The following is a 27,486-nucleotide window of genomic DNA, read 5'->3' as shown; positions in this document are numbered from 1 at the left end:
TCTGGGATTAGCTCCTGTGCTTGGGCCCACGACCCTCCCAGGCTGGGGGGTCTGCCCTTGCTTGCTGGCTGGCTTGCTTACACGTAAATATACCACCTTGTTTTAGGCGGTTGGAAAGGGCCGCCTCAGATCCCTTTGGAACAAGAAGCATGATTACAGGACTGTGGCAACCCCTGCCCTGGCCGCAGAGAGGCTAAGACCTAAATCACCAGAAGCCATTGTTGGTAGCAAGGTGAGAGTTTAGAGCAGGTGCAAGTGTGTCTCATTTTATTGCTTCCTAGGAAGCCAGGCGTGAAAAGCAGACATTAAGGAGCTATAAATAATTATCCCCTGGAGCCTGCATGAAGAGGTACCCTGGAGGCATGTGCCCCGGTGTGCCAGGGGCTCTGCCTTCCCAGGGGAGGGGTGTATGTGTGTGTGAAACAAAGGTGGAAGCCCCAGAGAAGGAGCTGGAGGTGGGGCTTGGCTTAGCATCCTACCTAGGGAGTCTAGGCACCTGCCAGGGACCCTATCTTCCGGCAAGTCCAAAGGACTGCCTGAATACGTCGCTGTCTACACAGGCACAGGAAAAACTGGGGGAGAGTGGAAGTGGGCAGCTTCATGGCTTTTAAAGTAAAAAGAAACAAACCAACCTTATAAGGAGAAGAAATTGCATGGATGAAGAGGATGCTGGTCGTGAAGTTCCAGGCACTGGGTGTCCTGACTTAGGGGAGCCCCCAGCTTCCCTCCTCGAGGTTGAGCTGGATGGGCTGGGAATTCACCCTGGGACAACAGGGAGCTGAGGCGCTTTCGGTCTGTCCTGGGATAGAGTGATTGTTGGAGGTGGGACGGTTTTGGGGTGGGAATGGGGAGACCCTGCCAATGTCTTTGACTTAGGGCTTGGGCCCTAAGTTTGCTGAGAGAGATCACCGGAACAGTGGAGGGAGTTGTAATGGGTGGGGACAGAGCCCTTCAGAATCTCAGCCCTGTCAGAGTGGACAGCTGCAATCATCCAACTACGGATCCGGGTCTGGTGGTGATGAGAAGAGCCAAGGGACACTGGGGACATGGAAGAAGCAGTTGAAGGCATTCAGGCCGGAGAGTGGGAGCACCTTGAGGGCTGGAGATCACAGTGGTCAACACAAAGATGGCATGAGCTCTCCGTGGAGAGCTCCAGGTCCAGCCGCGCTCTTCTTCCCCTTCTGCATTCTGTGACTGACCGCGGAGTCCCGGGTTAGAGTCTCCAGGCTAGTCTCCCATGGAGGGTAGGACACTGGTTCCCACAAGATGCAGAAAGAGGGGCGTCTGGGTGGCTCGGTCAGGTAAGCATCTGACACTTGATTTCAGCTCAGGTCATGGTCTCAGGGTCATGGGATCGAGCCCCACACTGGGCTCCACACTGGGCATGGAGCCTGCTTGAGATTCTCTCTCTCCCTGTCCCTCTGCCCCTCCCCCAATGCACACGTGTGTGTACGCACATGTTCTCTCTTTCTCAAAGAAAATAGAAAATAAAAAAGATGCAGGAAGAGGTCGTGGCATGGAGGCAGACTGAAATGATGAGAGAGCACAAGCCTTGGTGGGAAGGAGAGACCAGGACAGACAGGTCCATGAGCCTGCGCCCCGCCCCCGCCCATGACTCAAGGCAGCAAGGTGGTCTGGATAAAGTGGGTTCTATCCTGGTGCGGGGAGGTGGGAAACATTAGTACTAGACATCTGACTACTATCTGCTGGCCAGCTGTCACAAAAATATGAAGGATCCCTGAGTATTATGATGTAAATCGCAGCCCTAGGGCTCTGTAGCATAGAGTGTGCAGCGGCCTGGGGGGCCGTGGGCAGGGGGCTCATGGCTTCTGCCACAGGCTGCCCTTCCAGGGGAAAGTGTGTTTGAATAGGATCACAGCCTCCTGCAAAAGGACGCCATGGTTTTCCGTGCTGGGAGTAGGGACTAAGTATTTTTTTAGGGGGTCTCTTAGTCTGTTTGGGTTGCTCTGACAGATTGCCGCAGACTGGGTGGCTTACAAATGATGGGACTCATTTCTCACAGGCAGCCGAAAAGTCCCATTTTTGCTTTTGTTTCACTGAAAAGTCCCAGATCAGGGCGCTGGCAGACTCGGCAGCTGATGAGGGCTGATTCCTACTTTATAGACAGCCATCTTGCTGTGTCCTCCCATGGTGGAAGAGACCAAGGAGCTCTGCGTGGCTCTTTCATAAGACAACATGACCACCCTCATGACCTAATGACCTCCCAAAGGCCTCACCTCTTTTTTTTTTTTTTTAAAGATTTTTTTATTTATTAATTTTAGAGAGAGAGAGCACAAGTGGGAGGGCCAGAGGGAGAGAGAGAGAATCTCAAGCAGACTCCCTGCCGAGCACAGAGCCCCACTTGGGATTCGATCTCATGACCCTGAGATCACCACCTGAGCCTAAACCAAAAGTCAGACACTGAACCAACTGGGCCACCCAGGTGCCCTGGCTCTCCCTCTTAATACCATCCAACTGGGAGTTACGGTTTCTGCATAGGAATTTTGGGGAGATACATTCAATCTATAGAGGAGGAATTGGGGGGTTGTGGTGGGTGTATATGCTAACAGTGGGGTTCCCTGAGGCCCCTAAAGAAGACCATGAGTGTCACCAGGTGTCCCCCCAACACAAGGACACAGCTGAAGGGATAGAGGGCTTTACTGGTGGTCGAGTTCCTTCATGCTGCTTATTGGACCAAGGGCCAATGCCAGTCTCTACATCTCCGTGTAGAGCCAATATTCAGGTGTGAGAGTGTTGATTTCAAAGGGGGTATAGAACTGTGTGTGTGTGTGTGAGAGAGAGAGAGAGAGAAAGGAATTGTGGCTGTTGTGTGAATTAAGAGACACTTGAGCACCAAAGTGTTCATAGGAGGTGAGAACAGCTCATTGCTGTCTTGCCCACGCAGTCTGGGACCTGAGCTAGCTATTGCTGAGACTCAGGAGAGGCCAACACCCCAGAAAAGGCAAGTGGGGAAAGAAAACATGTTTCCAGGCCAGAGGACGGAGGAGATGGTCCATTTCCTCATCATGCCTCTCAGCCAGGGTTCAACAGAGCACCCTTCCTCCGGAGCCTTCTCCGCTGTCCTTCAGGACGTGGACAATAGGCAGGAAGGCGGCCCAGCCCAGCCCAGGCCAGCCCCGTGGTCAGGTGGCTGGGAGTCTGGGGTGCTGTCCCTGGGCCAGCAAGCCCCAGCTTCCTCGCCGGTAAAGCAGTCATTCCATTACTTGGCGTGGTTGTCGTGAAGGCGAAATGAGGGCTGTTTCAGCACTTCGCACGTGGTGAGTCGGTGAGTGTAATTTTCAGGGCTTCTTGAAAACCAAATACATAGCGACGGGATGAATATCACTGTAAAATGTGGGTAAGTCTCTATATACTAAATATGATGAATTAAAAACTTTCTGAAAGGCTACTACACATGCATAGAAACAAAATAGGGCAGAAGGATATGTTGCTCAAAAGAGGTTCCCCTCTTTCCCTCTTCTTAGTTCCCAGGTTCCTTCTCCCAAGGGATGATCAGGGCTCACCCTCTTGCCGAGAGGGCTATTTTTCAGAGCCCTGGCTCCCCCCTTGTGGGCCAACCATCGCAGCCTCCAAGATCAAGGCAGCTTCGCTTGCCCGGGAGCCAGTTTTGCAGAACACAGGATTTGAAATGTCTAACACAGACATAAGCGTTCCCCACATTTGTTCGACGAAGGATTTGTTTTCTCACACCCTGGTGCCCCAGACAAATACCTCCGCCTTGCTGGCCCCTTGAATGGCTGCTGGCGTGTTTCTCTGTGATGGCCAAGAGGCAGGAGCCAGTGCACGAGGCGTGGACGAATGCCCCGTGGAGGCGGGGGGCTGGCAGGAGGCTGTGTCTGCACCCCTGGCCACTACCCCTTCTCACTCCATTGGCCCCTGGGAAGCAACCTGTTGTGATGGGGATGTTTATGAGTAAACCCTGGGCTTTTGAAGCAGCAACTACCATGGCTGAAGTCTCATTCTGGCAAAAGATAGGCGAGCAAAGCCGCGAAAATGACCTCTCACTCTCTGGGTCCCCTAAAGATGCCATCGGTGTCGATTGCTGCCTGGGTTTATCCACAGGCACTGAGGCCGAGTTACGAGACCCCTCCAGCCTCCCCACCCCTCCCCTCCCCCCTCCCCCACAAGGAAAGGCCAAGCCCTGGGATTCCTGCTGGGTCCTCGCGAAGACTGGGCGCTGGGCTTTGTCCCGAGGATTCGAGCTCCGGGGAGACTCTGCCCCGCCCCAAGGAGCTCATGTCCCAGGTCCATGGGGGAATGGGCTCTGCAGGCCTGTGCACCAGGCCCAGCTCCCAGATGCAGTGGGAAACTCACTCTGAGGAGGAAGATCGGCTTTGCTTGGTTGGAGCCTCCCTCCACAAGGCTGCAGTAAGTGCGCCGGAGCACTCGGTTCTAAGGGAAGCAGTGTTCCTAGAATCTCCTATCCGTTCGGCCCATGACCCTCTATTCTGAGGTCCCAGAGCTATGGTATTGCTTCCTGACCTCAAGAAACTCATAATAAGTGAACTGCCGAGCTGCCGACGTGAGTGTAGAGGTGTGTGCCAGCCGCTGGAACGACTACGCCCTGTAGCAGGACTGGGGCAAGGGAGGGTCAGCATTTGCCTAGGGGCAGCTTGTGCAGAGTCACCGAGAAATTAGCAGGACCTGTTCACAGTTCTGTCCATGGTCATGCACAACCCTACGTGTCTTATACCTGCTTCTCCTTACTATTTCCTTCTTTCCTTTTCCCATTATGAACTCACCTCCATCAAAGACCCAGGAACTTCTGAAGAATTTTCATGGGAAAATGGCTGCCCAGCCAGGGTATCCTCACCTCTGATGAAGACCAGTGGGCAGGGCCAGTTCAAACTCAGTAAGGCACTCAGATGAGCTCCTGGCAAGTTGGGTCTGAAAGACAAGGCTCATTCCACTCTAACCCACTGGGCTTCTGTAGTTCCTCATGTCCACTTCCGGCTGGCTCTGGCCTCAGGGCCTTTGCACTGCCAGGTTCCTCTTCCTGATAAGCTCCTTCTCCAGGTATTGGCTCGAAACCTGCTTCTTTCAAGTCTGTATTTAAATGCTACTTTCAGGGTGCCTGGGTGGCTCGGTGGGTTAAGCCTCTGCCTTCGGCCCAGGTCATGATCCCAGGGTCCTGGGATTGAGCCCCACATTGGGCTCTCTGCTCAGCAAGGAGCCTGCTTCCCCCTCTCTCTTTGCCTGCTTCTCTGCCTGCTTGTGATCTCTGTCTGTCAAATAAATAAATAAATAAATAAATAAAATCTTTAAAAAAAAAAATGCTACCTTCTCCGTGAACCTTCCCTGACCATCCTATTTTAAGCCCATCAGTCTTTATTTCCATTTCCTGCTTATTCTTCCCCAAAGCACTTTTCTCTAACATAGCCTCTATTTTGCTTACCGATTTTTCTTTATTATCTATCACTCTGCAACCTCCAACTAGAACATCAGCTCCCGAAGGCAGAGTTTTGCCTGCCTTGTTCACCACTGGGTCTCCTACCCCTAAAACAGTGCCTGGCACAAAGCAGGTGTGCCCAACGTGTACGTTGAATAAATAATGAAGGATTGGGTATTTCTGGGGGCTGAAAATTGGGGCCGAAGGGAGGTTCCTCTTACACCTCCACTGAGGGACTCTGCATAGTGGTTGGGGGCTGCAGAAGAAATCGCTGGGCAGCTCCTCTGCTCCGTTGACTCTGGGGCCCCTGTCCTCGTTCATGGAGGATTCATATCGCGCTACCAGGCTCCGGTCACAGGCTTCCTCTGGGGCTCCTCTGGGGGCTTGGTACTAACGGGCAGTGTTCTATTCCTCTTCCCATCCCCCACATAGTAGGTGCTCCTGGGAGGTGTGTCCAACTGAGTGGGCCCCCCATGCCCTGTTCTGTGAGGGGCCTGCTCATCACAGGCAGCATTTCCCTAGCATGACTTGGCAACAGGGTGTTAAACGGAATATAAGAATGTCCTTGTTCTCGGGCCCTGCGTTCTGTCTCTGCGCACACACCAGCAGGGAGATCTCTCCAAGGGAAGGAGGCGGTGCGGGGTCGGGGTCCCCAGTCAGCTTGGTTGCTTTCTCCCGCTGCTTTGGCGGTGGCCCCCCCGCCCTGGGGTCCCAGGCTGTGTGGTTGCTGAGCGACTCACCACCCCAGACCCACCGCCCCCAAGTTCTGTTTCCTACTAAGGGGCACTGCTCCTCCATGGGACTTGGGGGGTCTTTATAACCATCTGTTGACCACATGGAGAGTCAGAAGAAATAGCCCAGGTCAACTCAGAAGTGCCCAGGGACAGATTCTCCTGCCTGCTGCTTTTGCTGCTGCCTTGCGGACCCTCTGTTTGGTGGTCGGGGGGGGGGGTGCTGTTAGGAAGGGAAGAACAGCCCCCACTGAAGACCATTTTTCACTCTCTCAGAATCTTAACAAAAGATCCCTACAGCTTCGGCTGGAACCCATTTCTCTCTGTCTTTGCTCGGTGATAGGAAAATAATTGGTTCCCATCATCCTCAATGTAGATAATCTCGCCGGACTGAGCAGTTGCTGCGTTCAGACCACACTGTCGGGTGCAGACACAGACAAGCTCCAGGATTTGCGGTTAGAGTCTATTAAACTGTTTTGTGTCTTTGCCAGGCTGTGCACTTGATTTTTTCGTTTAGAAACTACGAGCATCAAGATTCTAGCATCTCCCACCCGCTTCTCGCTTCTTTTGGAGTTTCTTTTGTCTTCTATCTCAGTTAATTCTCTGTCCTTCCTCATGAGAATGAGACTTGCGGCTTCCTTCATGTTGACCCTGGGCTTATCGAGCATCTTTGTGCTTTGGGTGGTTTTGTCCCATTTCCTTGGAATCTTGACAGTGAGGAACTGCAGAAGCAGGGAAGGGATACTTCTGCTGGGAGGTATGGCTGGAGGATGGCTGAAAAGGCCACCTGCTGTCTTCCCTCATTGTTCTAAAGTCTCTGACCCTGACCGTGGGGAGAGAAGAGCAGGCCACATCTGGCAGCTCTATGAACCATTTCAGAAAAGAGAGTATGCCTCTTGTCTTAGTTAGTTTGGACCGCTAGGAGAACACCATAAACTGGCTTGCTTCACCAACAGGCATTTCCTTCTCACAGTTCTAGATGCTGGAAGTCCAAGATCAGGGAGGTCAGATGGTATGATTCTAGTGAGGGAGTTCTTCCTGGTATTCTCATATGGGGGAGGAAGAGAGAGAGAGAGCACGCAAGAGAGCATGTACAAGAGAGTGAGCTGGGGTCTTTCCATCCCTTTATAAGGGCACCACGCCTGCCATGGAAGCTCCTTCCCCATGACTTCATCCATGACCTGATCTCATCTCCAAGACTAAAATACCCCCCCAACCTACTTACCTCCCAGTCTCCAAATACCATCTCTTTGGGTGATATGCATTCAACATATGCATTCTGGGGGACACGCTCAGTACGTAACGCCTTCCTGCCAATGGTTTTTATCTTCTGTGCTTTCCCAGAAGGTGAATTCAGTCTTCCTTCCTAGCTCAGAGTGATAGGCTCAGGACCAGCTGCCTTTCAGGCCAGTGTGACCTTTGCTTTCATCTCTGTGGTGGACATTCTCCAGTGGCTGAGATAACAGAGGGAAGCCAGAGGCCTGCGATGGGGCAGTACATCCAACTGGCTGTTCATCGCCACACACACACCCCTGGGATCTGTCACACGAATGTCCTTTCCTCCACACAGGGTACTCAGAAGCTCCCGGCAGGGACCGTGTCCCGGCGCTGCTTCAGCACATTCTGTGTAGTCACTTGCATGCTTTCATGGAACACCTACAGGTGGGCTTGCTCTGAATCCAACTGGAATCAGATAATTAGTTTACAGACAGAAAATATATACTGTTTTAATTTTTCCAACTTGAGTAAGGATTGCTTTGGGAGCTGTGCACAGCATGCTGTAAAAATAACTCCTTTTAATTATATTTATTTACTTAATGAATCACACCGATAGTAGGTACATGGAGTGTTGAGGCAGCCCGCGGAGTTGCCCAAAAGCGTCATTTGTCCCAGGCCTTCTGATTTATGATGTAATTTCACATCCAGTCTTATCTTCTGTTTGCAGGGAACATTCCGAGGTTCCATACACCTAGTAAGAGGTAGTGCTGGGTCTCAGTTTTGAATCTTCCAGCTTCATGTCTTGTGCTATTTCTGCGTGCGTCAGGAACATCACACAAGGCATGAGGACAGTGTCCTTGGAATCTTCACCCTGACGCTTAGAACCCATGTGACCCTCAGGAGTCACTTCAGCTTTCTCAGCAGCAGTCAGTGAAGGCCCCATGAGTTGCTGAGATAGGAGACAGTCAACCTGAGACTGCGCTGGAATGTGTGAAGTGTAGATCTCAAGCCTTCCCTGGCCTGGGACACCTCCTGACGCATAGGAGAGTGGGAGAGGTCATAATTACTATTGTTATTAGTAAATGTGATTGGCAGCTGCTTCATGGCACGTGGCCCAGACAGAAAAGCACCCGGAGGCTGCTCTTCCTGAGCTCTTGATCCCCCTTCTCTGTTCTTTTCCCCTCCCATTGAACCTTGCACCCCATAACATGTAATTTCCTTATTCATTATGTCTATTGAATCTCTCTCCCTCGTCTAGGATGGCAGTTCCGGGAGGGTGGTGTGATCCTGAGGATTTCTCAGCATCTAGAATAGTGTCTGGTTTGTGCTGGCCACTTAATGAGTATTGGCTGAAATAATAAATCTCTTGCTCTTCAGATCGTACTGGTGGTCTCCTTACTTACACAAGTAGGGGCTTCAGGGAGGGGGCATGGCTGGAAGTTGATCGGCCGGCCGAGGAAACCCGGGCCTTTCTGTAAGACAGGGAAGGAGAGCCAATTCCCCTTCCCCAGGTTTGAAGTTGGGACACCCGTGGGGATCTCCAAGGGACCCATACCTGGGCTCAGAGCAGAAAGAGTGCTTGGCAGGGGTGGGGCAGGACGTTAGGTTGTTGAACTGGGTGCAACATAGAGGCTGAGAAATTTGCAAGGAAGGTGGTTTCAGCTCAACATGAGATGGATTTTAGAAGCGCCTCTGGTCCCAGCACTCTTGGCATTGCTTTTCTTTGAGAACAATGAGCAAAGTACGGTGTCCAAAGCCGTACCAGGGTGAGAACTTGTGTCCTGGGCACCTTCCGTCAGCTTAGTGGGGTGGCAAGGGAAGACAGGAATGGGTCAACATGGCCGTGTTCTTCCTGTTCGGAGTTTCGGCTCTCTTTGGGATGAGTTTGGGACAGAGGGTTCCTGAGAAATTAGGAGTGGGTGGGCTGAGGAGCCTCAAGAAGGGGTCATTGAACCCTCTGCTAACAGGGTCAAAGATAATTTAGGGAATTAATTTGAAAAACAAAAGAAATGTGACCCTATTTGTGCCATAAGTTGATTAGGCAGGTTGTACCATTTCTTCACATAGTTGACAATAAATATTGTTGGAATATTGTCTTTGTTCTTCCACATTTCTTCTCTAAGTGTGTGTCTGTTTCTGTGTGTGTGTGTGTGTGTGTGTATTAAACCAAATACATCATTGTTTCTTTTTCTAAACCATTATATTTTAATATAGAATTTTACAGTTTCTTTTAGTGAAAAAGAAATGCCACTTATTTTCAAGTTTGCCTCAACTGTCACTATGTTCCCAACCCTCATTCGTATATTTGAGCTTTATACGTGTACACACACACACACACACACACACACACACACACAGTGTGTTCAGCCATTGCCAGGCATTGTTTATTTCTTAAATGAATTAGGAAAAATGTGCTAACTGCCCTTTCTCACAGGATGTACTTCAGACTATGCCATCATTTATTTATTTATTTATTTGATTTATTTATTTATTTATTTATTTAGGGGGATTATGCTTCTTAATGGAGAAGATGCGGGAATCCCTTTTCTGAAATGTGCCTTTAAGGTTGCTTCCCATGGAATCGCTCATGTCCTGTGTGGCTCACTTGGGGGGAGTGTCCTAGTTATAAATACCTATGTTTAAAAATGTACCCCCCCATTGCCCCAGGAGATGCATGATAGACAAAAATTTTTTTTTCACTAGTGGTAACCACTATTTACCATTCTTTGAGTATCCAGGTCTCCTTGCTTTTCCTCTTTTGAATATGTGTGTGTGTGTGTGTGTGTGTGTGTGTGAGAGAGAGAGAGAGAGAGAGAGAGAATGAAAGAGAGAACAAATATGAATTTTGACTCCTAGCCCTCTCAAAACTGTTGGTCCCTCAGGAGGATCCCATCTCTCTCTCTTTTTTAAAGTAATTATTTATTTGACACAGAGAGACATACAGCGAGAGAGGGAACACAAGCAGGGGAGCGGGAGAAGGAGAAGCAGGCTTCCCGCTGAGCAGACAGCCTGATGTGGGGCTCAATCCCAGAACCCTGGGATCATGACCAGAACCAAAGGCAGATGCTTAACGACTGCGCCACCCAGGCACCCCCAGAAGGGTCCCATCTTTTGTGGCAAACAGCCATGATAGCTGTAGGTCCAGTAGAAAGAACGGCTGTCAGCCCAGTGACACCAAGCACTTGCCAGCCAGGTGCTGGCTTCTGGCAGAAGAGCAGGGCAAAGAGGAGGCGGGAGAAGTGGGCTGGGGAGGTGGAGTGGCCAGCCCCGGGCCGGAGATCTATGCTCCTCTGTTCCTTCCTGCCGGCAGAGTGTTCTCAGCCCACATGCACGCCACGATCTCCATTCCAACTACACTTCCTACTGTCGCTGAGGTCTGACTATTAAAAAAACGCGACTCAAGGGAGAGAAGGCAATACCCCAGAAGCCTTAACTGCTTTTGGGAGCTCAGACTCTTCACGTTACCTTGTTTTAGTAGAATCCTAGGAGGCAAGTGTTGAACTAAGGGAAAATCATTTAGCAAAGGCAAAGCAGAAACTGGCCAAAGGGTGCCCTAGAGAGGAGTAGTGGTGGGGAGGGGATGAAAGGCAAGGTTTCCCTCTGGATTTCTAGAATGTTCTCTTTTCCCCAGTTTCGCAGCACTCAGTTGGCCTTAGCCCACCAGTCGTCCCAGTGGGCAGGACCCTGGCATCTGTCCTCCCCACGTCCCAGAGCTACTTGTTCTGAGGCCTCCCTGAGGCTTTTAAAAAAAACCCAGCCACTGCATCTTTAATGACCAAATTAAAGAGAGAAGATACTTTGTTGTTGAATACATACTGTATTTAACTTTTTTTAATCCCAGAGAAGTGAAATGCAACATCTGTTTGAGTTTATGTAACATCCAAAGACTGACGATTCAGAATTTCCTAATTAAAGTCATTTTTAAGGCACTCTGCAGAGCCAACTTTCGTCTCTTCCTCCGGTGGCTTTTTCTCCAAACTGCAGCAGAATACCTGGTTTCTCTTTCTTCCAAGCGATACACACATGCTCATGCTTTTCACCTGCTCTTTGTCCAGACAACACCGAAAAACAGCACAATTCCAAACGGGAAACAGTGAGGGAAGGAAATACATTTGTTGGAGGGAGAAGGGGAGGGGGACACAGAGAGGAAACTTTCGAGTAAATTAACGGATGGGGTTGGTCATAGAAAAGAGAAGGAGCAGAAGGGAGAGGGAACAAAGGTGGGGGTGGGCCAGGGGGCTGGTGCCCGGTGAAATACAGGCTACATTTCCCACTGAGGTTTCAATTAATCTAGCTGTTCCTTCTTCTAATTTTTTTCATTTGCAAAGTTCGGGCCAACACAAGGGAGGTGTGTCAACATTCTGGAAATTGTACAAATTCTTGTGCTCATGTACTTATGAAGGGTTGATCTTAGAGATAGGTAGGGTTGGGGGGTGCTCTGAAAAGCTCCCCTGATAAAAAATAATCTCCCTTACTGGCCCACTGCTGTGCCTGAGATGCTCACCGTGAGAGCCTCTCCTTCAGATTAAGGCATTATCTGTAGCCCCAATTAAAACACACATGTCACCTGGAAGGGATAACACTCAACTCTTCAGCACCCACCGACTGAACCGTCTGTCACCTGTCAGAGAGGAGGACCCTGAGTGATGGGACGTAGGGCAGGGACATTCTGTCTAATGGGGAACGGGGGAACGAAGGCTTGGTGGGATGCAGGAGGGGACAGGCTGGGCAGCGGAGGGTGTGTGTGGCCTACTACTCGCCCCAGGAAATTACCCGATGAGGGAGATGGAGTACTAAAAAACACCTCTTCCCACATCCCAGGTTTCCCTAGGCTGTGTGTGTGTGTGTGTGTGTGTGTGTGTAAAACAGTTTGTTTATACCTAATACAGAATTCTGGTGTATATATCTAATACAGAATTCACCTGGGCCCACTGTGAGCATGGCACATCTCTATAGATCGCGATGGTTTTGTGCAGCACATGAACATCACACACATGCACACATTCACACACGCATTCACTCACACTCAGCAATGGAGAGCTTGTAGGTGCAAAGGGGGAGATGTCGCTTCTCAGCCCTTTGGGATTTGGATGCCGCGCAGTTGTTGGGGGAAGGATTGGCTCAGGCGGAGGGGGGGTGAGACTCCTTCCTCTGTCACGGTCACCCTCATTCACTTCAGGCGGCTCTGCAGAAACGGCCGGCGTCAACAGCACTCAGCACAGGCCTTCCCATCAGGATTGGGATTCGGAGTCACCACAGTGCCCTTTAAACCTCTGGAGTTGGGGAGTCCAGGGCAGGTGGAGAGAGAATCTGGCGGGGAGTAGGTTTCTGTTCCTAGGAAAGCTGGACACGGTTTGAGAGCCCCCGGGCTGGGTGCAGGCACCAGCCTTGGGGGTGCAAAATGCTGAGACCTGCCAACTCTCTGGGGATCTACCCAGGCTGGTTGACCAGATGGGTAGAGTGAGGAGGAGGGGCTGGAGAAGTGGGAAGAGAGTTCTCATTCCCCAGTGGCCGCTCCCATTCTTGGCAAGGCAGAAAGCTTCGGAAGTAGAGGATAAAGGATGTGAATGGACTGGAGGGATGGAGGGAAAAACACACTAGAAGCGCTTCCCAAGCCTAGCTTCACATTGGGATCATACGGGTACTTTTAAAAACGCCCACGTCCAGGCTGTAGCCCCAGATTCTGCTGTAATGAGTTTGGGGAGAGGACCAGGTATGAATGGTTTTTAAACTCCTCAGGCATCTCTCATGTGCATGTGGCCTTTGGAAGGCAGCCCCAGAGCAGAAGGAGAAGTCTAGGTCCGAGATGCCCCCCCACAATGCATAGAGGCTGGGGAGAGGGACGGGCTGCTGGGAGCTTCTACTTGGACAGCTGACCCTCTGTTTGCTGATTTGTGTGGCTTTATCATGACTAGAATTGGTGGTTTCTAACCCTACTTCTGGCTGAAAATCAGGTTGGGGTGGAAGTGTTTGGGTACAGAGAGAGAATCCCCCCCCCCTTTTATCTGTGGCTTCAGAGAGGAGTCACTCACTGTGCTCTACGGGGCCAAGAAGACAGATTCTGGGGATGAATGCCTCAAAGATGGAAGTGGGTTTTCTGCTGTATAATAAATACAGATTTCCTAAACGAATCAACCAGAAAGCAAGCCAATCAATAACCCAATAAATAAAACAATGCACACCGTTTTTGCCCTCTTAGGGTGGCTCTCCCCTTTCCCCATCAATCCTGCTGACATGCACTTTGCCCTTGGTCCCCTGAAGACACCCAGCCTGGGCATGCCAGGGGAACAGGACTGCTTTGGCCCTGGCTCCACGGATCAGAGAAATCTCGAGAAGAGTATCCACATTGGCCCCCTGACATGGAGGAGGGAGGAAAAGGTGAGACACGCCTTCCCGCTGTTTCCCACCCAAAAGCGTAGGGAAGGAAGGCACGAGTCTGGAAACCAGGGCTGGGCCATGTTAGGTGTCTGAAGTCCAGGTTGACGAGCTCTTTCTCCCTGGGCAGCTTCACTTAGAGGGTCAGGGACGGACTTGAGATCTGGGTGGACCCAATCTTTTCACACACAAAGATACGGCAGGCACAGCTCCCACTTCAGCGCAGCCCACCAAGGGCCGAGCAGCCAGCCCAGCCAGTCCATGGGGAGTGCTGCATGACCCGTCGTGGGGTAGGAGAGGCTACAGGTCATGGGGTGGCAGGACGGCGAGGAGACAGAATGGCACTCGTTTTCATGGGAAATCAGCTGTCCAGGTCTTCCGCTTCTAGAACCACCAGCCATGGCTCCTTCCTCCTCTTTAGTCTCTGCCATGTGGTTCTGCTTGCTGGACGTGCCTTGTCCTACCAGGGGACCTGTATGTGGACATGGAAACATGTAAATAAGATGGGCATTAAGACAGTGACCAAAGAGTGTCATTCCTTAAAAGCAGGTGTTTATAATCTGGGCTTTATAAATAGAGGTCAAGGGGACGAAGACCCTGCGATTTTATGCAAAGTTATTGGAACTTCTTTACATATGCATTTCTCAGTAAAGATGGTCTATAGCTTCTATGTGGGTCTTAAAAAATGATTAAAAACTAAAAGAATATTAAGGGATTCCAGATGACACCTAGGTATAACCCACCAGCAAGCCACAAAGGGATAAAGAAATGGGTGGGGATTCCAGAACCCTCATCTCCAACCCAGCCCCATGGCCTTGATTCTCAGCATCAAGGCACAAGGAGATTTGCAAGACTTGCTGACTTACCAAAACCCTGTGGCTTACCCCATATTCCTGTGCCTGGATGCACGCTCCAAATGCACTAAAATTTGTTGAGTGTAGGCCTACACTACTCAGTTGAAGTTGTCAGTCCATTTTCCTTTTGAAGACAATTGGCTACCACTATCTTTGTGTGGGGGAGGGTATTTGTATGTAACCCTCTATATAATCACTGTGGTCCTGAAGAAGGGGGCGAGCTGCATCTTTCAAATAAAAAGAATATTTTTGAATGCATGGAAGGAGGAGTTGCCCCGAGGCAAATCCAAGCACCAGGCCTCCTCCTCTTTCTTCCCTGATCATTTCTTCTGCTTTGTGTCTTTGGATTTTTGATACACTGCCTTTGCTCACAGGGATGCGAAGCTGTAACGTCAGAGCAAGTTTTTCTGAGAACAAATGAACACGGCTGCATTTTCAGAATGTATGCATGGTTTCAATTTTAGGAAGAAAACAAAACCCCAGTTCTTACAGAGGTTGTCAAATCAACTTGTAGTTGTTTGAAGTTTGCAAACAACCTCATTATATGTACAATAGCCGATAAGCCATTAATAGCCGATAAGCCTTTCTAGAAACCGTTCCTAGACTCTAGACTAGCTGCTGTGCTCTACCGTCTACAATGCCCGTTCCTCGTCCTGCAGTAAGTGAGGGGCACCGATGGGGCTAGGCTCTGCCGGCCCTTGATATCTTGCATGGCGCACAATGACAGACGTGGGGGATGATGGCCGAAGATGGGACATGAGGCAGGCACACATGGGCAGAAGCCTTGAGACAACCTCAGAGCTGTGGCTGCTCATAGACCGTACTGGAGAAAAGCCTGTGTGCAAAAGTCACATCCTGGTGACGACTGCTTTATAGGACCATTCCATTCATTATTACAATGTTCATGTTATGTTACATGTGTTAACATGTTTGACTTGCTCTACAATAAGGGTGACTTTGGGTTCGTGTAATTTTCGTACAGGAAATATTCTAACTGCATGGTTTCCCCCAAGGAAACTGCCAGTATGTTCTCACAGCTTTAAAAACTTTGAGAGGGGTGGTGACTGCGGCCCTGAGAACAGGCCTTCTTCCCGCTTCACAGGTGGAAACATGAAGATGCCTCGCATGAGACTGCACGTTACCGTCCATTCAAAAGGAGCGGTCTCCCGGTGCCTGGCATCTTCCTGAGCATTAGAAAGAGGGAGCTGGCTTGGGAAGTGCCTACTTCTTTCCCAGAGACAAGATCGTTCTGTGCTGTGAAAAGTCTGGACTCCAGCTGAGTTTCGAGCTGTGTGTTCTCTCACAACAAAGGCCCTCTCTCCCTTCTGATGAATGTGCCCAAAGAAGGCGTTTTCCTTTGTTTGATTTTGTGAGTGACTCTTGGGAGCAGGTGTTTTTTGTGCTGTTTTCGGAAGACCCATGGAATTCTTCAGGTCAGACAGCAGACGAGTCTTCCTCCCGGAGGCGTGTGTGTGTGTGCATGCGTGTGCACCTACGTGTGCGTGTGTATGCACACGCGCACTGCACAGGGAGGGCGGGGTGGCGTAGAGCCTCGGTCCCCGTTCATCTGATATGCCTACGCAGGGCCCTTCTTTCTTTCCTAATTAATTAGAAGTAATCGCTTTCTATAGTTTCTGGTACGTGAGGGAGTGAAGTGGGAAATAATTTAATTGGCTGTCTTGCTTTCAAAGCTCAGTTTAATGAAATAGTTCTCAGCCTGAAGTGCATGTATTATCTTTCCTGTTATTTTTCCAATTAACATTTCATTGGATCATGTCTGTGTGGAATATCCTAATTGGTTTGGAGGGTGGGGTGAGGGACAGGAGCAGACGGAGAGAGAACCAGCTGTTTCTCCCGTCGCCAGAGCCCGGGAGGTATGCATGCGGCTGTCGGCTGTCCCTGGTGCCTTTCCTTGGAAGAGATCACACAGTGTGACAACAGAATGCAGCTTGTCACCTCACCTGTCCTCAGCAAGTCCTCGGGCCGGACAGGCGTCTTCCAGGCAGACCGAGGGAGCGCTCGCTAAACGGGGGTGACTCGTGATGCGTGGCGCCAGAGCAGACGAGTGGTGCCCAGAGCTTCCTGTGAGCCCCGTGTCTCCCCCTGGGCAGGGCCTCTGTTTGGTCTGGCACATAGTAGCGGCTCCGAATAAACACTTGCTGGAAGAATGAGTATCCCGGGGGATCTCACGGCAGCCGCCCCCCAGCCTCCCTTCCTGTGAAGAAGGCAGCGCGTAGACGACGCCAGCGCAGGGCTGGGAGTGGGCTGAGGGAAGCCAGGCGTCCCGGGCAGACACCGGCGGGTCCTCCCTCTCAGCAAGGCAGAGTCGGTGTTTGCACAAACCCGCATCTAGGGCCTTCTGAAGATTTTGCACCCTGAGTGCCTTGGTTGACTCAGCCTCTTCCTGGGCCTGGCCTAAGGCCAACTACTCTGTCTTCCTTCCTGTCTCCTCCCTGTTCCCAGAGCCCTGGGGGCTCCTGGACCAGCCTGAGACCCGCCGCCCATGCAGCCGTCTTGCTGTTCGAATGCTTCACATGCACCGCCCGAGCCGCCCATGGTCCCCAGGGATGCCCGAGAGCAGCTGGGCCACTGCTCTGGGTCTAGGCCTTCTCCCCTCAGGGCTGTCGTGCTAGCGTCCATTTTCCCTTCTCTCAGGCATTTCTGACCCACACTCAGTCGCGTGAAGGACTGCGCCACATGTTCTGGGTTAGCTGAGGACCACTCGGAGCCTGGAGGCAGAGGACATGCTCCTGCGTGTGGCCCTGTGGCCTGCTGCCCAGAGGCCTGGCTTCATACTTCTCCTGGTGAGAAAAGCGGGTCAGTTCTCTTCAGGACCACTCTCCAGTTGGGCAAGAGTACCTCTCTCCTCAGAGGGCCTGTGGTGCTGGCTCCCAGTGGGGCCAGGGGACCTTGGGAAGCTGTCCTGAGGCAAGCTGTGTGGCCGGCCCAGGTGGGGCCATGTGGAATGGTGCCACCGCGGGCACGGTGGGCAGAGAGAGGGGCCATAACCAAATATGGCTGCCATGCAGTGGGGCAGCCTGAGGGGTGGAACATTTGAAGAAGTATATCCTCTTTCATGTGTACCCTCAGAACCCGATCTATAGTGCGACCTCCAAACTGTGGAGTCCTAGCCAAGATCTGGGGCATCGGAAACTGTGTAGAGACAGGGCGGTGGGAAAGCCTCACTCCCAACAGTATATATATAATTATTTTCTACCTCTGTATCAGTGGAAACCCACAAAAAGGTAGGGGTATGTGTGTGTGTAAAATTATTATTATCATAATTTTCCACCTCTATATCTCTTGCCTGAGCTCACAACAGGAAAAGTGCCTCTGTCCCTGGCTGGCTCTTCTAGGTGGCTTAACCCAGGCAAAGTGTGCTGGGATTTCAAGTCTGGCCCAGATCTGATGTTCAGCCCCCTTTCCTTTCCAAAAGGCTTGTTGGAGTTGCAGCTACGACTTCTGCTCACTGTTGCTTTCTATAGGGTTACATAGTAGTCTCCTTTCTTTTCCTGACTGGCAGGGTCCAGCCTCTCCAGCAAGGTGTTTGGGGGTGGGGTGAGGGGTGGTAAAAGCCCACCATCCTCCACTGAAGGCCGGCAGGCTTGGCAGGCAGAGTCGGTCTCCCTGAAATGGTTTTGGGCTTCCCAGGAGGTGGAACTTGAGATCGTGCATTTAGCTCTGGGCCCTGTGATTCTACCAATGTGACAGTGCCTCAGAACGACTGTGATGTTGCCTGGGTTGTATTAGTGGCTCAGTTAACAGCAGAGGAAATGGAAGGCCGGGTGAATTAAATGATCTGCTGAAGGTCTAGTTCACCAGCTGGATCTCGAGTCATGCTGAGGGCCTGGGCTCTGGCCTCCAACTTCAGAGCCCCCAAATGGGCCTCCCTTCCAGTGAGGAGTAGGAGAGAAATCACCTGAAGGCGTGGAGCCTGGGACAGTTGAACCCAAACTCTTCAGGAGCGCTCTGTCTTGTCAAACCGCATCCAGGGACCAATCACAAAGGATGAAAGCCTGCATTCCTGCGGACGCCCTCTCCTAGTCAGTCAGCCCCACCCGGGGAAGAGCAGTGGCCGGATGGACAGACAGCAATACTCTCACAGAACAAGGAGAGAATGTTCCGTGAGAATGGAGTTCAGGCATGCAGGCAGACGACGGAAGCTCAAATCCTCCGCGCACAACTAACATTAGGGTGACCTTGGACGGGTCACTTGACCTTTCTCCTCCAATCCTTCAGCAGTAAAATGGGGACATAGGGGGCAGCTCTTCCAGGATCGTTGAGAACAAAATGACATAATCTCTGTAACTGTGCAGTATCAAGTATGACATACTAACCAAAGGGGAGTTGTTGTTCATACAAAGGATAGAAAGATTAGGCCAGTACTAAGATTTCCTGTCTTCCACAGAGCTCTACATAAAGGACAGTAAAAACCTCTTATTAACTGTGAAGCATGGTATGGCCGGAGGGAATGGTTAGCAGGGCTGAGGTTAGCAGTGGGATCCATGGGCAGGGGTGAAGTGTGGTGGGAGAGCACGGTCATGGTCCTCAGCAACCCAGACGCATTCCCATAAAAGTGTTTGAGGATGGCCAGATAACCTTGGCTGTCCTCTGGCCTCTGAGCTGGCAAGTCCCCTGCAGGCCTTCTAGAGGCAGATGTCCTACTGGGAAACTGGAACCAGATGTACTCAAGATCTCAAAAGAAATTAATGGCAACAAGACTCTGGGGTAAAAATATCCGTGTGCACTGAGCTTGCTCACTCAGCTCCCTTCTATCTGAGGATCATTTAGGCTTAATTACAGAGTTCAGGCGTTCATTGGGTTTTTGATTAATTTTCTTTTCAGTTTGAGGAGTGTGAGAGTGTAGTGGGTCCGTGTGTGTGTGTGTGCGCGCGCGCGTGTGTGTGTTTACATCTTTCTTTGCAGCTCAGTTGGGAGCTGGCTCTGGTAATGCCTAATTGTGCCCTCCGTTCTAACAAGAATGTTTGAGGTGCCACCCGGAGCTCAGAGAGCCATTGTGTGTGCACTGCCTCTGCCCCGGGGGCTGCTTCTGCCACATCGAGGGATGGTGGCTGGCAGGGTCTCGCTCAGCTGGGACCCCAGCTGTGGGATGCACGCTTTCCTTCTCTTTTCATGCTTATGGGCTATTGAAGGGGCTCTGAGACCAGGAGAGCAGATTTCCTCTTCTACTAATGACCAGGACTGTGCTGAGAGCTGCCAAGTAACAGCAGGTCCCCAGCCTGCAGTCCTTAAGAGGCATTTTTGGGGACAGTCTCCCTGGGGATTGCAAGGTTCTCTGCCTAAGAAAATAGGGTTTGTCCTCTTAATTTTAATATGTCCACTCAGTAGCTGGTAGGGACTACATGGCTGTGGAGAGGAAAGTGACTTGCTTTCGCCCTTGCTTCCTTCTCTTTGGTGCCCTCCAGGCAGGGAATGCCTGGGGGGAGGGGGCGTGCAGTACAGTGTCTTAACGTGGGATTTGGAGCCAAATGGCCCAGTGTGAATCCTAGCTCCTGACATTTCCCATTTGTGCGCCCATGGTAAGTCACTTAGCCCCTCTGGATCTCAATTTATTGTCTCTAAAATGGGGACAGTAATATCAACAACAAAATTACTCCCTGCAAGACTGTCTGGGGACGAGAAGAGGCATATAGAATAAGCCTTTAGTAAAATACTCTATAAATCACAGTTCTCTTACTTTACTGCACAGAATTGCTGCTTAGAATGTGATTTTGCCCTATGAGCTATCATCCCTAGCAGCAGGAGACAAGGGGTTGTAAAAAGCCCATGGTATGGGAGGTGGCGAGAGGACTAGCCTCCAACCTTCCTGTGCACTGTGGACCAAAGCACTGAGCCAGGAATTCAAAGTCCATGCTGCAAAAGGTCCAGATTAAGAGTTCAATCTCAAAACAGCTGTCATGGATAAGAGGGAGTCTGGAATATTCTTTTTTTTTTTTTTTTTGACATAATGGTAATGAAGATTTCACCCTATTTTTTAAAGGGAGAATTCAGTTGTCTCTAGTGCCGGGAGGGTGAATTGCCCAGGGGCAGACACTGGAGGGGACTCTGGGTCTCATGTAAGTTTGCGCATGCTGTGGTATGAAATTTGGGAGACCCAGGCTCTTCTCTCTTGGCTCTGTTGCTAATTAGGTCTGTGACCCTGAATAGATGAGCTATTTCAATTGGACCTCAATTTCCTTGAGATTGTGGAAGAAAAGATCTCAAAGGCGACTACATTTAAGATCTATTACCTGACAAAATGCTGTTTCCTACATGGAATTAAAAGCTCTTGTACCACCAGTCAATTATGTGTGTGTTCAGAATCCAAGTATAGCCCTGAGACCACCCAACTAAAACCTGATCAAGGTACTGAATGGCCTGCTGGCCATTCAGTGCCTTGATGATGGCCTGATGGCCCCTGGCCATCATCTGATGGCCCCTGGCATCAGACCTCAAGGGACTCTCAGGGGAAGAAATGCCAGATGGGATGATGGGGTGACCCCAATAGAGATTTCAAAGTGACTTCTCTCTTGCTGGAAAGCTTTCGTTTGGCAGTACCTTGACTAAGCTGAAAGGTAATGATGGAAGGATCTCAGAAAAGAAAAAGGATTGTCTCCATGCAAAGCGACTTCAACTTGAACACTATCGGCTGCAGGGTAATAGAGCATTCTGCCGGCGCATTCCCAGACCGAGAGACCCACTGCATAGCTCACAATAGTATTACAATAATAATCATAATGTATATTTGCCCAAGGGCTTTTAACTTTGATAAGCACTCTCCTCTCTATTTTTCTCATTTTGTTATTATATAATTTTCCAGAAAACTGGCCAGGTCGTTTCTTTTCAAACTCTGCAAAGTGCAAATTTTCAGCAGGAACAAATCTAGCCGTGTATGCTGCCCCTTGCATTCTACAGATCTGCCTTTGAAAAAGTTACACTAAATGTAAATGTGATTGTGGAAGTCATGTCTTGTTTTAATGGAGGGGCAAGGGGAATTTAAAAAGAGAAATCTTGTACAGGATTTTGTACAATGGTCATTTCTCATTAACCAGCTGTTTGTTGCAATTCTGGATTTTTAAATATCAGGTTTTCTTAGCATAGGGCCGCATGGGTTGGATTCCAGGATTGGTGTCCAGGCATTCTATAAAGGTGGCGTCTAATTCAATCAGAGAGACAGTTTGTTGTTTCAGACATCAGCGTGTAAAATAGGCAGTTTATTTCAGCCATGGAGCTCTTTGGAGCGCCCATAAAAAAACAAGGAAGCATGGGAAGGACAGTGGAATCCAAATGTAACAACTGAATTATTTTTAAATGGAATGTCTCTAGGTCTTCTGTGAGTCACTGATGTGTCATTAATGTGCTGTTACAAACAGCTCAGCTTGCCATCAATAACTCATCTATAAGAGAGTGGTTGGTGGTTGGGGTGTGAGGTTAACACTACAGGATTTCGAGTGGATCTGTTAACCCTTTCTTGCAAATAAGCACCATTCCCTGGGACTAGAACCTGAAAGAAATTAGATTTGGTTGTATTTTTAATAAAAGTAATGAAAAAGTCCTCCTGTTTTTTCCTCTTCATTCTGAAACTCTGGTAGAAGATATCATTGGAGCGGTGAAGGGTTACAATCATAGGATTGTAATAATTGTAATAATTACTCTGAACTTCAACTCTTTCGCCTCTGAAATTAGGCTGCCAGTATCTATCCATAAAATCTACAATGACATTGTGACAGTTTTACAATTATTTTGCTTGGGGGATTTTAAATGAAGAAACCTTGTGTGTGTATGAGTATGCGTGTGTGTGTGTGTGTGTGTACCACAATTTGCATGACTGAGAATAAAAAGAAAGGCTCTTTTCTGGGTGACGTACACTAGAACAGCTGAAAGAATCCTAATGGCAAAGACTGGAAACTCTTTGGGGCCCCTGGGTGGCTTAGTGTGTTAAAGCCTCTGCCTTTGGCTCAGGTCATGATCCCAGGGTCCTGGGATTGAGCCCCACATCGGGCTCTCTGGTCAGCATGGAGCCTGCTTCCTTCTCTCTCTGCCTGCCTCTCTGCCTACTTGTGATCTCTGTCAAATAAATAAATAAAATCTAAGAAAAAAAAAGATAAAAAAAAGACTAGAAACTCTTAAAATGTTTGCTGGTGGCCTGACTAAAGGAAATATGGTCTCTCATCCTTGTTAGTTGGATCTCAGCCATTGTACAACGTGAGAAGCTCAGATTTTCATTAAAGAGCTTTGAAGTTAAGCATTATGAGGCACTTCCTCACAAAAGCTCATGCAGTTGAAGTTGAGCTTCTGTGAACTCGAGCTAAAATAAACATATATAAAGTGTATGTCCTAGGCTACAAGGTCATGTGTAGGGACTGCTGGCACCTGTGTTGGTCAGGCTATCAGCATCCTGGCGTGTATGCTTGCATGTGGGCATGTACATAGGCATATGCATTCTGTATGTTCACATCATCCAGAAGCTAAAAAGACCCTGAAAGAATGAAAATAGTCTTCTTATTTGTTAAAATGTTCTCAAAATCCTATGTGGATTCCATGGTTTATAAGCAATTATCTTTTTGTAAATTTAGAGTTGGTAATGGGAACAGGATAAGCAGCTGTAAACAAAGTCACAATTAACGTTTCACCAAAGAACATGGTGAAGCCCCCAATTATCATAGCTTGTGCAGAATACAGGAACTGTCTATCCAAATACTGTGATTAAGGATATTCGGAACTAAAATCTTAAAAAAAAAAAGATATTCAGAAAAATCAAATTTTGGAAAGAGGTAGGTAGATGGAACCATCGAGGCACCATCTGTCTATTCATATCAGAACTCTGGACAGTTCCCAGGAGGTGCCCCCCACCCCTTCAGAATGGAGCGAATATCAATGTATCTCTAATTCTCTAGGTGCATCTTTCATTCCACTGAGTATGTTGAAGATCTGATTGTCTACTAATGAATTCATAGGTATTACTTTGTAGTAGCAACTCGTTCCTCCTTCTCCCCATTCTCTTCACCGCCCGACTTCCATCCCACCCCCTTCCCCAAGCACCCTCTAGTCAGACAGCGGGACTGTCTGTCTTACAAACACCTGGTGTGGATGTTTTCACTCCCACTTCTAATTGGTTGGAAAGCAGCATTTGCCACAGGCACTGTTTAATTTTGTTTCCATCCCCTGCATCTCACAGGAAAGAAATGGTCAATAGTTCAGGTAAAAGAATCATCCTGGTCAGCTCCGAAATATGGCTACTTGCATGGTAATCACAGCAAGTCTGTCAAATCAGTGATTTCTTTATTCCTAAAAGGAAGGGACTTTTCCTAAGGATTATGGTTCTGCCGCCCCAGAAGCAGGCCTGCTCTTCATTAAGTGGCTGCAAAGGCTGGCAAACCAAGAGGTCTGCTTTGGCTCAGAAACTCAGTTTGGCTCCTGCCACCCCTGGCAACCTCACTGCGTGTCATAGCGCCATGTGTTCCACACACAGTCAGGCCAGTCTGCGTCTACTTAGGAGGGATCACAACCAGAGGTGGTCCTCGCTTGGGCCTCCACATGAGGACCTGGGCATCGTTGGCATTGGGTTTCACTAGTGCATTAGGGGGGATGGGTTCCATCCGGCTCAGGATCCGGGGCTGCTCCTGCTGAGTCCTGCCCACCAGCCGAGCCCGTTGCCCCAAGAGCTGAAGAGGGTCCACCTCAATGTCCACCCTCATCCTCCACTTGATGGTCTGTAGAATGATCTTCTCCTTCGTGGTGGTATTCATGGCCACCAGCCAGGTAGTGAAACTTTGGTCCCTCTTGATCCTTGTGAGCAGTGGTACATTGCTGTCACTCACTGGCACTGCCCACGTCACACTTGGGTAGAAGTTGTCATTCATGCTGACGGAGAACCTGGAGATCTTGTTCGTGGGACCAACCAGGGTCACAGTTTCCGTGGTGTTCCCGTACCAAGGGTAGCTCACCCCATCTGAGTCACTGATGGCTTTTACTCTCCCTTCCCTCAAGTCAGGTAGTTCCCAGCTTGACCTGGCAAAGCAGAAGAGATGCACAAGAAAAGAAGAGGCTGAATGAATTTTTTAAAAACTGAGGAGATGTTCACCACTTACTAACATGGTCAACTTGGGCAAAATGGGAAGTTCAGAGGGGAATTCTGGTCAGAAAAATTCTATGCTGTGATGCTTTGGTATTAAATAGGGACAAATCAGAACAACACAAAGATTAAAAAGCTATACTAAACAAGTTAAATAAAGTCATAGCTGGTCCAACTGGACATAGAAAGCTCAGAGAGGCATTTGTGAGCCCCATGGAGGCATCAACTCGTTGGGATGGTGGAATTGTAATCAGATGGTGGAACTGTCATCAGCTGATTAGAGGTATTCCATTGCAAGAACCACTTTCTTGGGAAGTATGCGTGTGTGTAAGGTTTGTTTGTTGGGAAGAGGTGGTGAAGTCTGATGTCCTTGGAAGGAAGTATCAGGTGGAAATGAGGGCAAAAGGAGCAGAGTTAAGGGTTACACCGATTTCCCAAGAAATCATAGTAGTAGAATTTCTACTCAACAAAGAAGGTTGCTAAAATTCCAGTCGTTGGCCAATCTAGCACTTGGCAAACAGATGTAGAAACTGATACCAAAAGGAAATCATGGTCACCTTGAAAACCACCTCAATGCAAATGTTGTGCCTTAGGCTGGCATACATAGTCTCTGACTATGTTATCCCACTGACTTCAGGTCCAGCCTGGAAGTCCAATTTTTTAACTTAGCAAACTTGTCATTCTGGATACTTCGCTACTCTTCGTGGCTGCTCCTGATCATACCCATGTCTCTCCCCTCTGCTCATCATCACTACCACTGCCATCATTGCCACCATCATCATCAACATCATCATCATCATCATCATCATCATCATCATCATCACAGCCGATACTCATTGAACACTTGCTCTATTCCAACCACTGTGCTAAGTACTTTAACTATGTTATTTCTCAGTTAACATTCAAAATATCCCAAAAGATACATGAATTTCTATTTCTATCTTGTACACAAGAGGATGGAGGTTTAAATATGTTAAAGTCCACACCAAGGGTTCTACAGATTGTAAAAGGTGGGGCTGGGAATTATCTGTCTCCAGAGTCCATGCTTTTGACCACTCCATTTTACCACCTCCTGGTTCTGGAGAGAGCCAGAGTGGAGAGGACCCAGTCTGTCTCGTGTGATTACAGGTCCCAGAACAGCCCCAGGGAGCTGGACTGAACCCAAATAGAAGCAGAAGTTTAGTCAGCAGAGGCTGCCTATGCATTCTCCATATACCCACTGCTGGCACTGGGAGTGATTCTCAGTGACATTGCAGAAGAATTTAATAATTAAAAAAAAAATGAGATGCTCCACTCATCAGCTAAGACGTGGCTGCCTTGTTTGATAGAAAGGTCTTCCTCTTATGAAGTGACAGAAGATCCTACAGGGCTTTATACGAATGGCTTAAGAGAGAGTTCCCTTGTCAAGTTGAGGCTAAAATGCCTCAGCATCCTTTACCGTCACACAGAGACTGAGCGACACTAATTGCTGCCACTGGCTGGTCCCCACAGCACCCCTGTACTAGTCAGCCCCAATCTGAAGAGAAGGGAAGGCAGGGCTGCCTGGGGAGGTGGTGGGCCCACCGTTGCAAGAACTTTTTCTCTTGTCTCCATGCCCCTGGTAACTGCTGGGAATAGCTGCAGTATGTCATGACTGGCAGAAATGAAGAAGAGGAAATGACCTCAAGTAGAAAGTCAGAGGGAGCCCACTTTGCTGTACACGCTCACTGTAGCTGCGCCGATGAGTAGCTCCCCAATAATACTACAGCTGTGTCTCACTGTACAGAGGGACGTCAGTGTTGTTTGAGTGGGATGAGACCATATACGCATCAGAGGTCAGGTGAGACCCAATCTGCTTGTAGGGTTTATGAAATCAGCTTCTTGCCCCCAGCTGAAGTGTGGGGATGATAATTAAGTCACCAGGCATTTACTTTCTGTGTTGCCTCAACTCTGTTCTCCATTTAGGTGGCAGTAACCAGGCCTGCTTTGGGTTCCTTTGGTTCCTTTGTGGGACGGGGATGGGGGGGGGCAAGCATTCTTGGCAGTACCAAATTGTACTTGTTCTTCCGTCTTGGACACTGTGCCAACTGTGGCATATTGGTTGGGGAATTTTCATTCTGGTGTGTTCTTGGTTTTTGATTCTGGTATAACACTGTCCTTCTCAGGACTGGCTATCTTGCTAGTCGATTAAGAAACTTTGTCTATTGAGTCTTTACAGTTCCTATTTTTGGCCTTACCTTCCTGCCTAGAGCTATGTGAGCAGACTTAAGCCCAGGGTTCTAGACGTCAGTCATGTGGGAAATTTACAAAGCTTAGTTTGGTTCCAGATTTTCTGCAAACAGAGATAATACAGTAAAGTTGCACTCTTGTGCCTTTCTTGGGGGAGAAGGAAGATACCCTTTTCTTAGACGATTCTGTGGAATAGAGAAATAAAACAAGTTTCTTATTCATCACATCAAAACAAAGGTACCTGGCTGAGAGTAGCCAGTGGGCAAGGTGACCTTGGGAGGCTGTGTTTTCAGTCCATTCACATTGCTGTGACTTCTGACACTGCTCTATCGGAAATCCTTTGGGTCTGAGGCATGTTCTCTCCTACAGCCCCAGGGACTGAAGGGCTCCATCATTAAGGGAAGGTTTGATTTTGGAAGTAGCCAAAATTCATTATGATGTAAGTCTAGTGAATAGGTTTCTTTTTTGCAAAAATATCATATTTTTATTTCTTTTATGAAAAATAGGTACTAATATACATTCTAAGGTAGTGGTGGTGCTTTTTTTTTTCCTCCAAAAGAGTTATGCCTATACAGTACATGACTGGTTTATGTAGCTGATAAGCTGGCTTTGGTA

At 49.1% G+C, this 27,486-nt stretch overlaps 1 protein-coding gene across 1 annotated transcript in view; it reads right to left on the bottom strand.

Annotated features, from left to right (window-relative positions):
- Nucleotides 1–23,851: 23,851 nt before the first annotated feature.
- The window catches only part of FAM78B (family with sequence similarity 78 member B), a 73,295-nt gene continuing 69,660 nt past the window's right edge, over nucleotides 23,852–27,486 (bottom strand). Inside the window, exon 2 of the mRNA XM_013055522.2 lies at nucleotides 23,852–24,599. Coding sequence (XP_012910976.2) covers nucleotides 24,077–24,599 — 523 coding nt within the window. The 3' untranslated portion in view covers nucleotides 23,852–24,076. The remainder of the gene's footprint in view (nucleotides 24,600–27,486) is intronic.

The sequence above is a fragment of the Mustela putorius genome, unplaced genomic scaffold, assembly GCF_011764305.1.
Source record: "Mustela putorius furo isolate JIRA1106 unplaced genomic scaffold, ASM1176430v1.1 tig00000508_pilon_pilon_pilon, whole genome shotgun sequence".
Taxonomy (NCBI): Eukaryota; Metazoa; Chordata; class Mammalia; order Carnivora; family Mustelidae; genus Mustela; species Mustela putorius.
The sequence above is the reverse complement of the archived record's forward strand: the minus strand, read 5'-3'. Positions and strand labels throughout refer to the sequence as shown.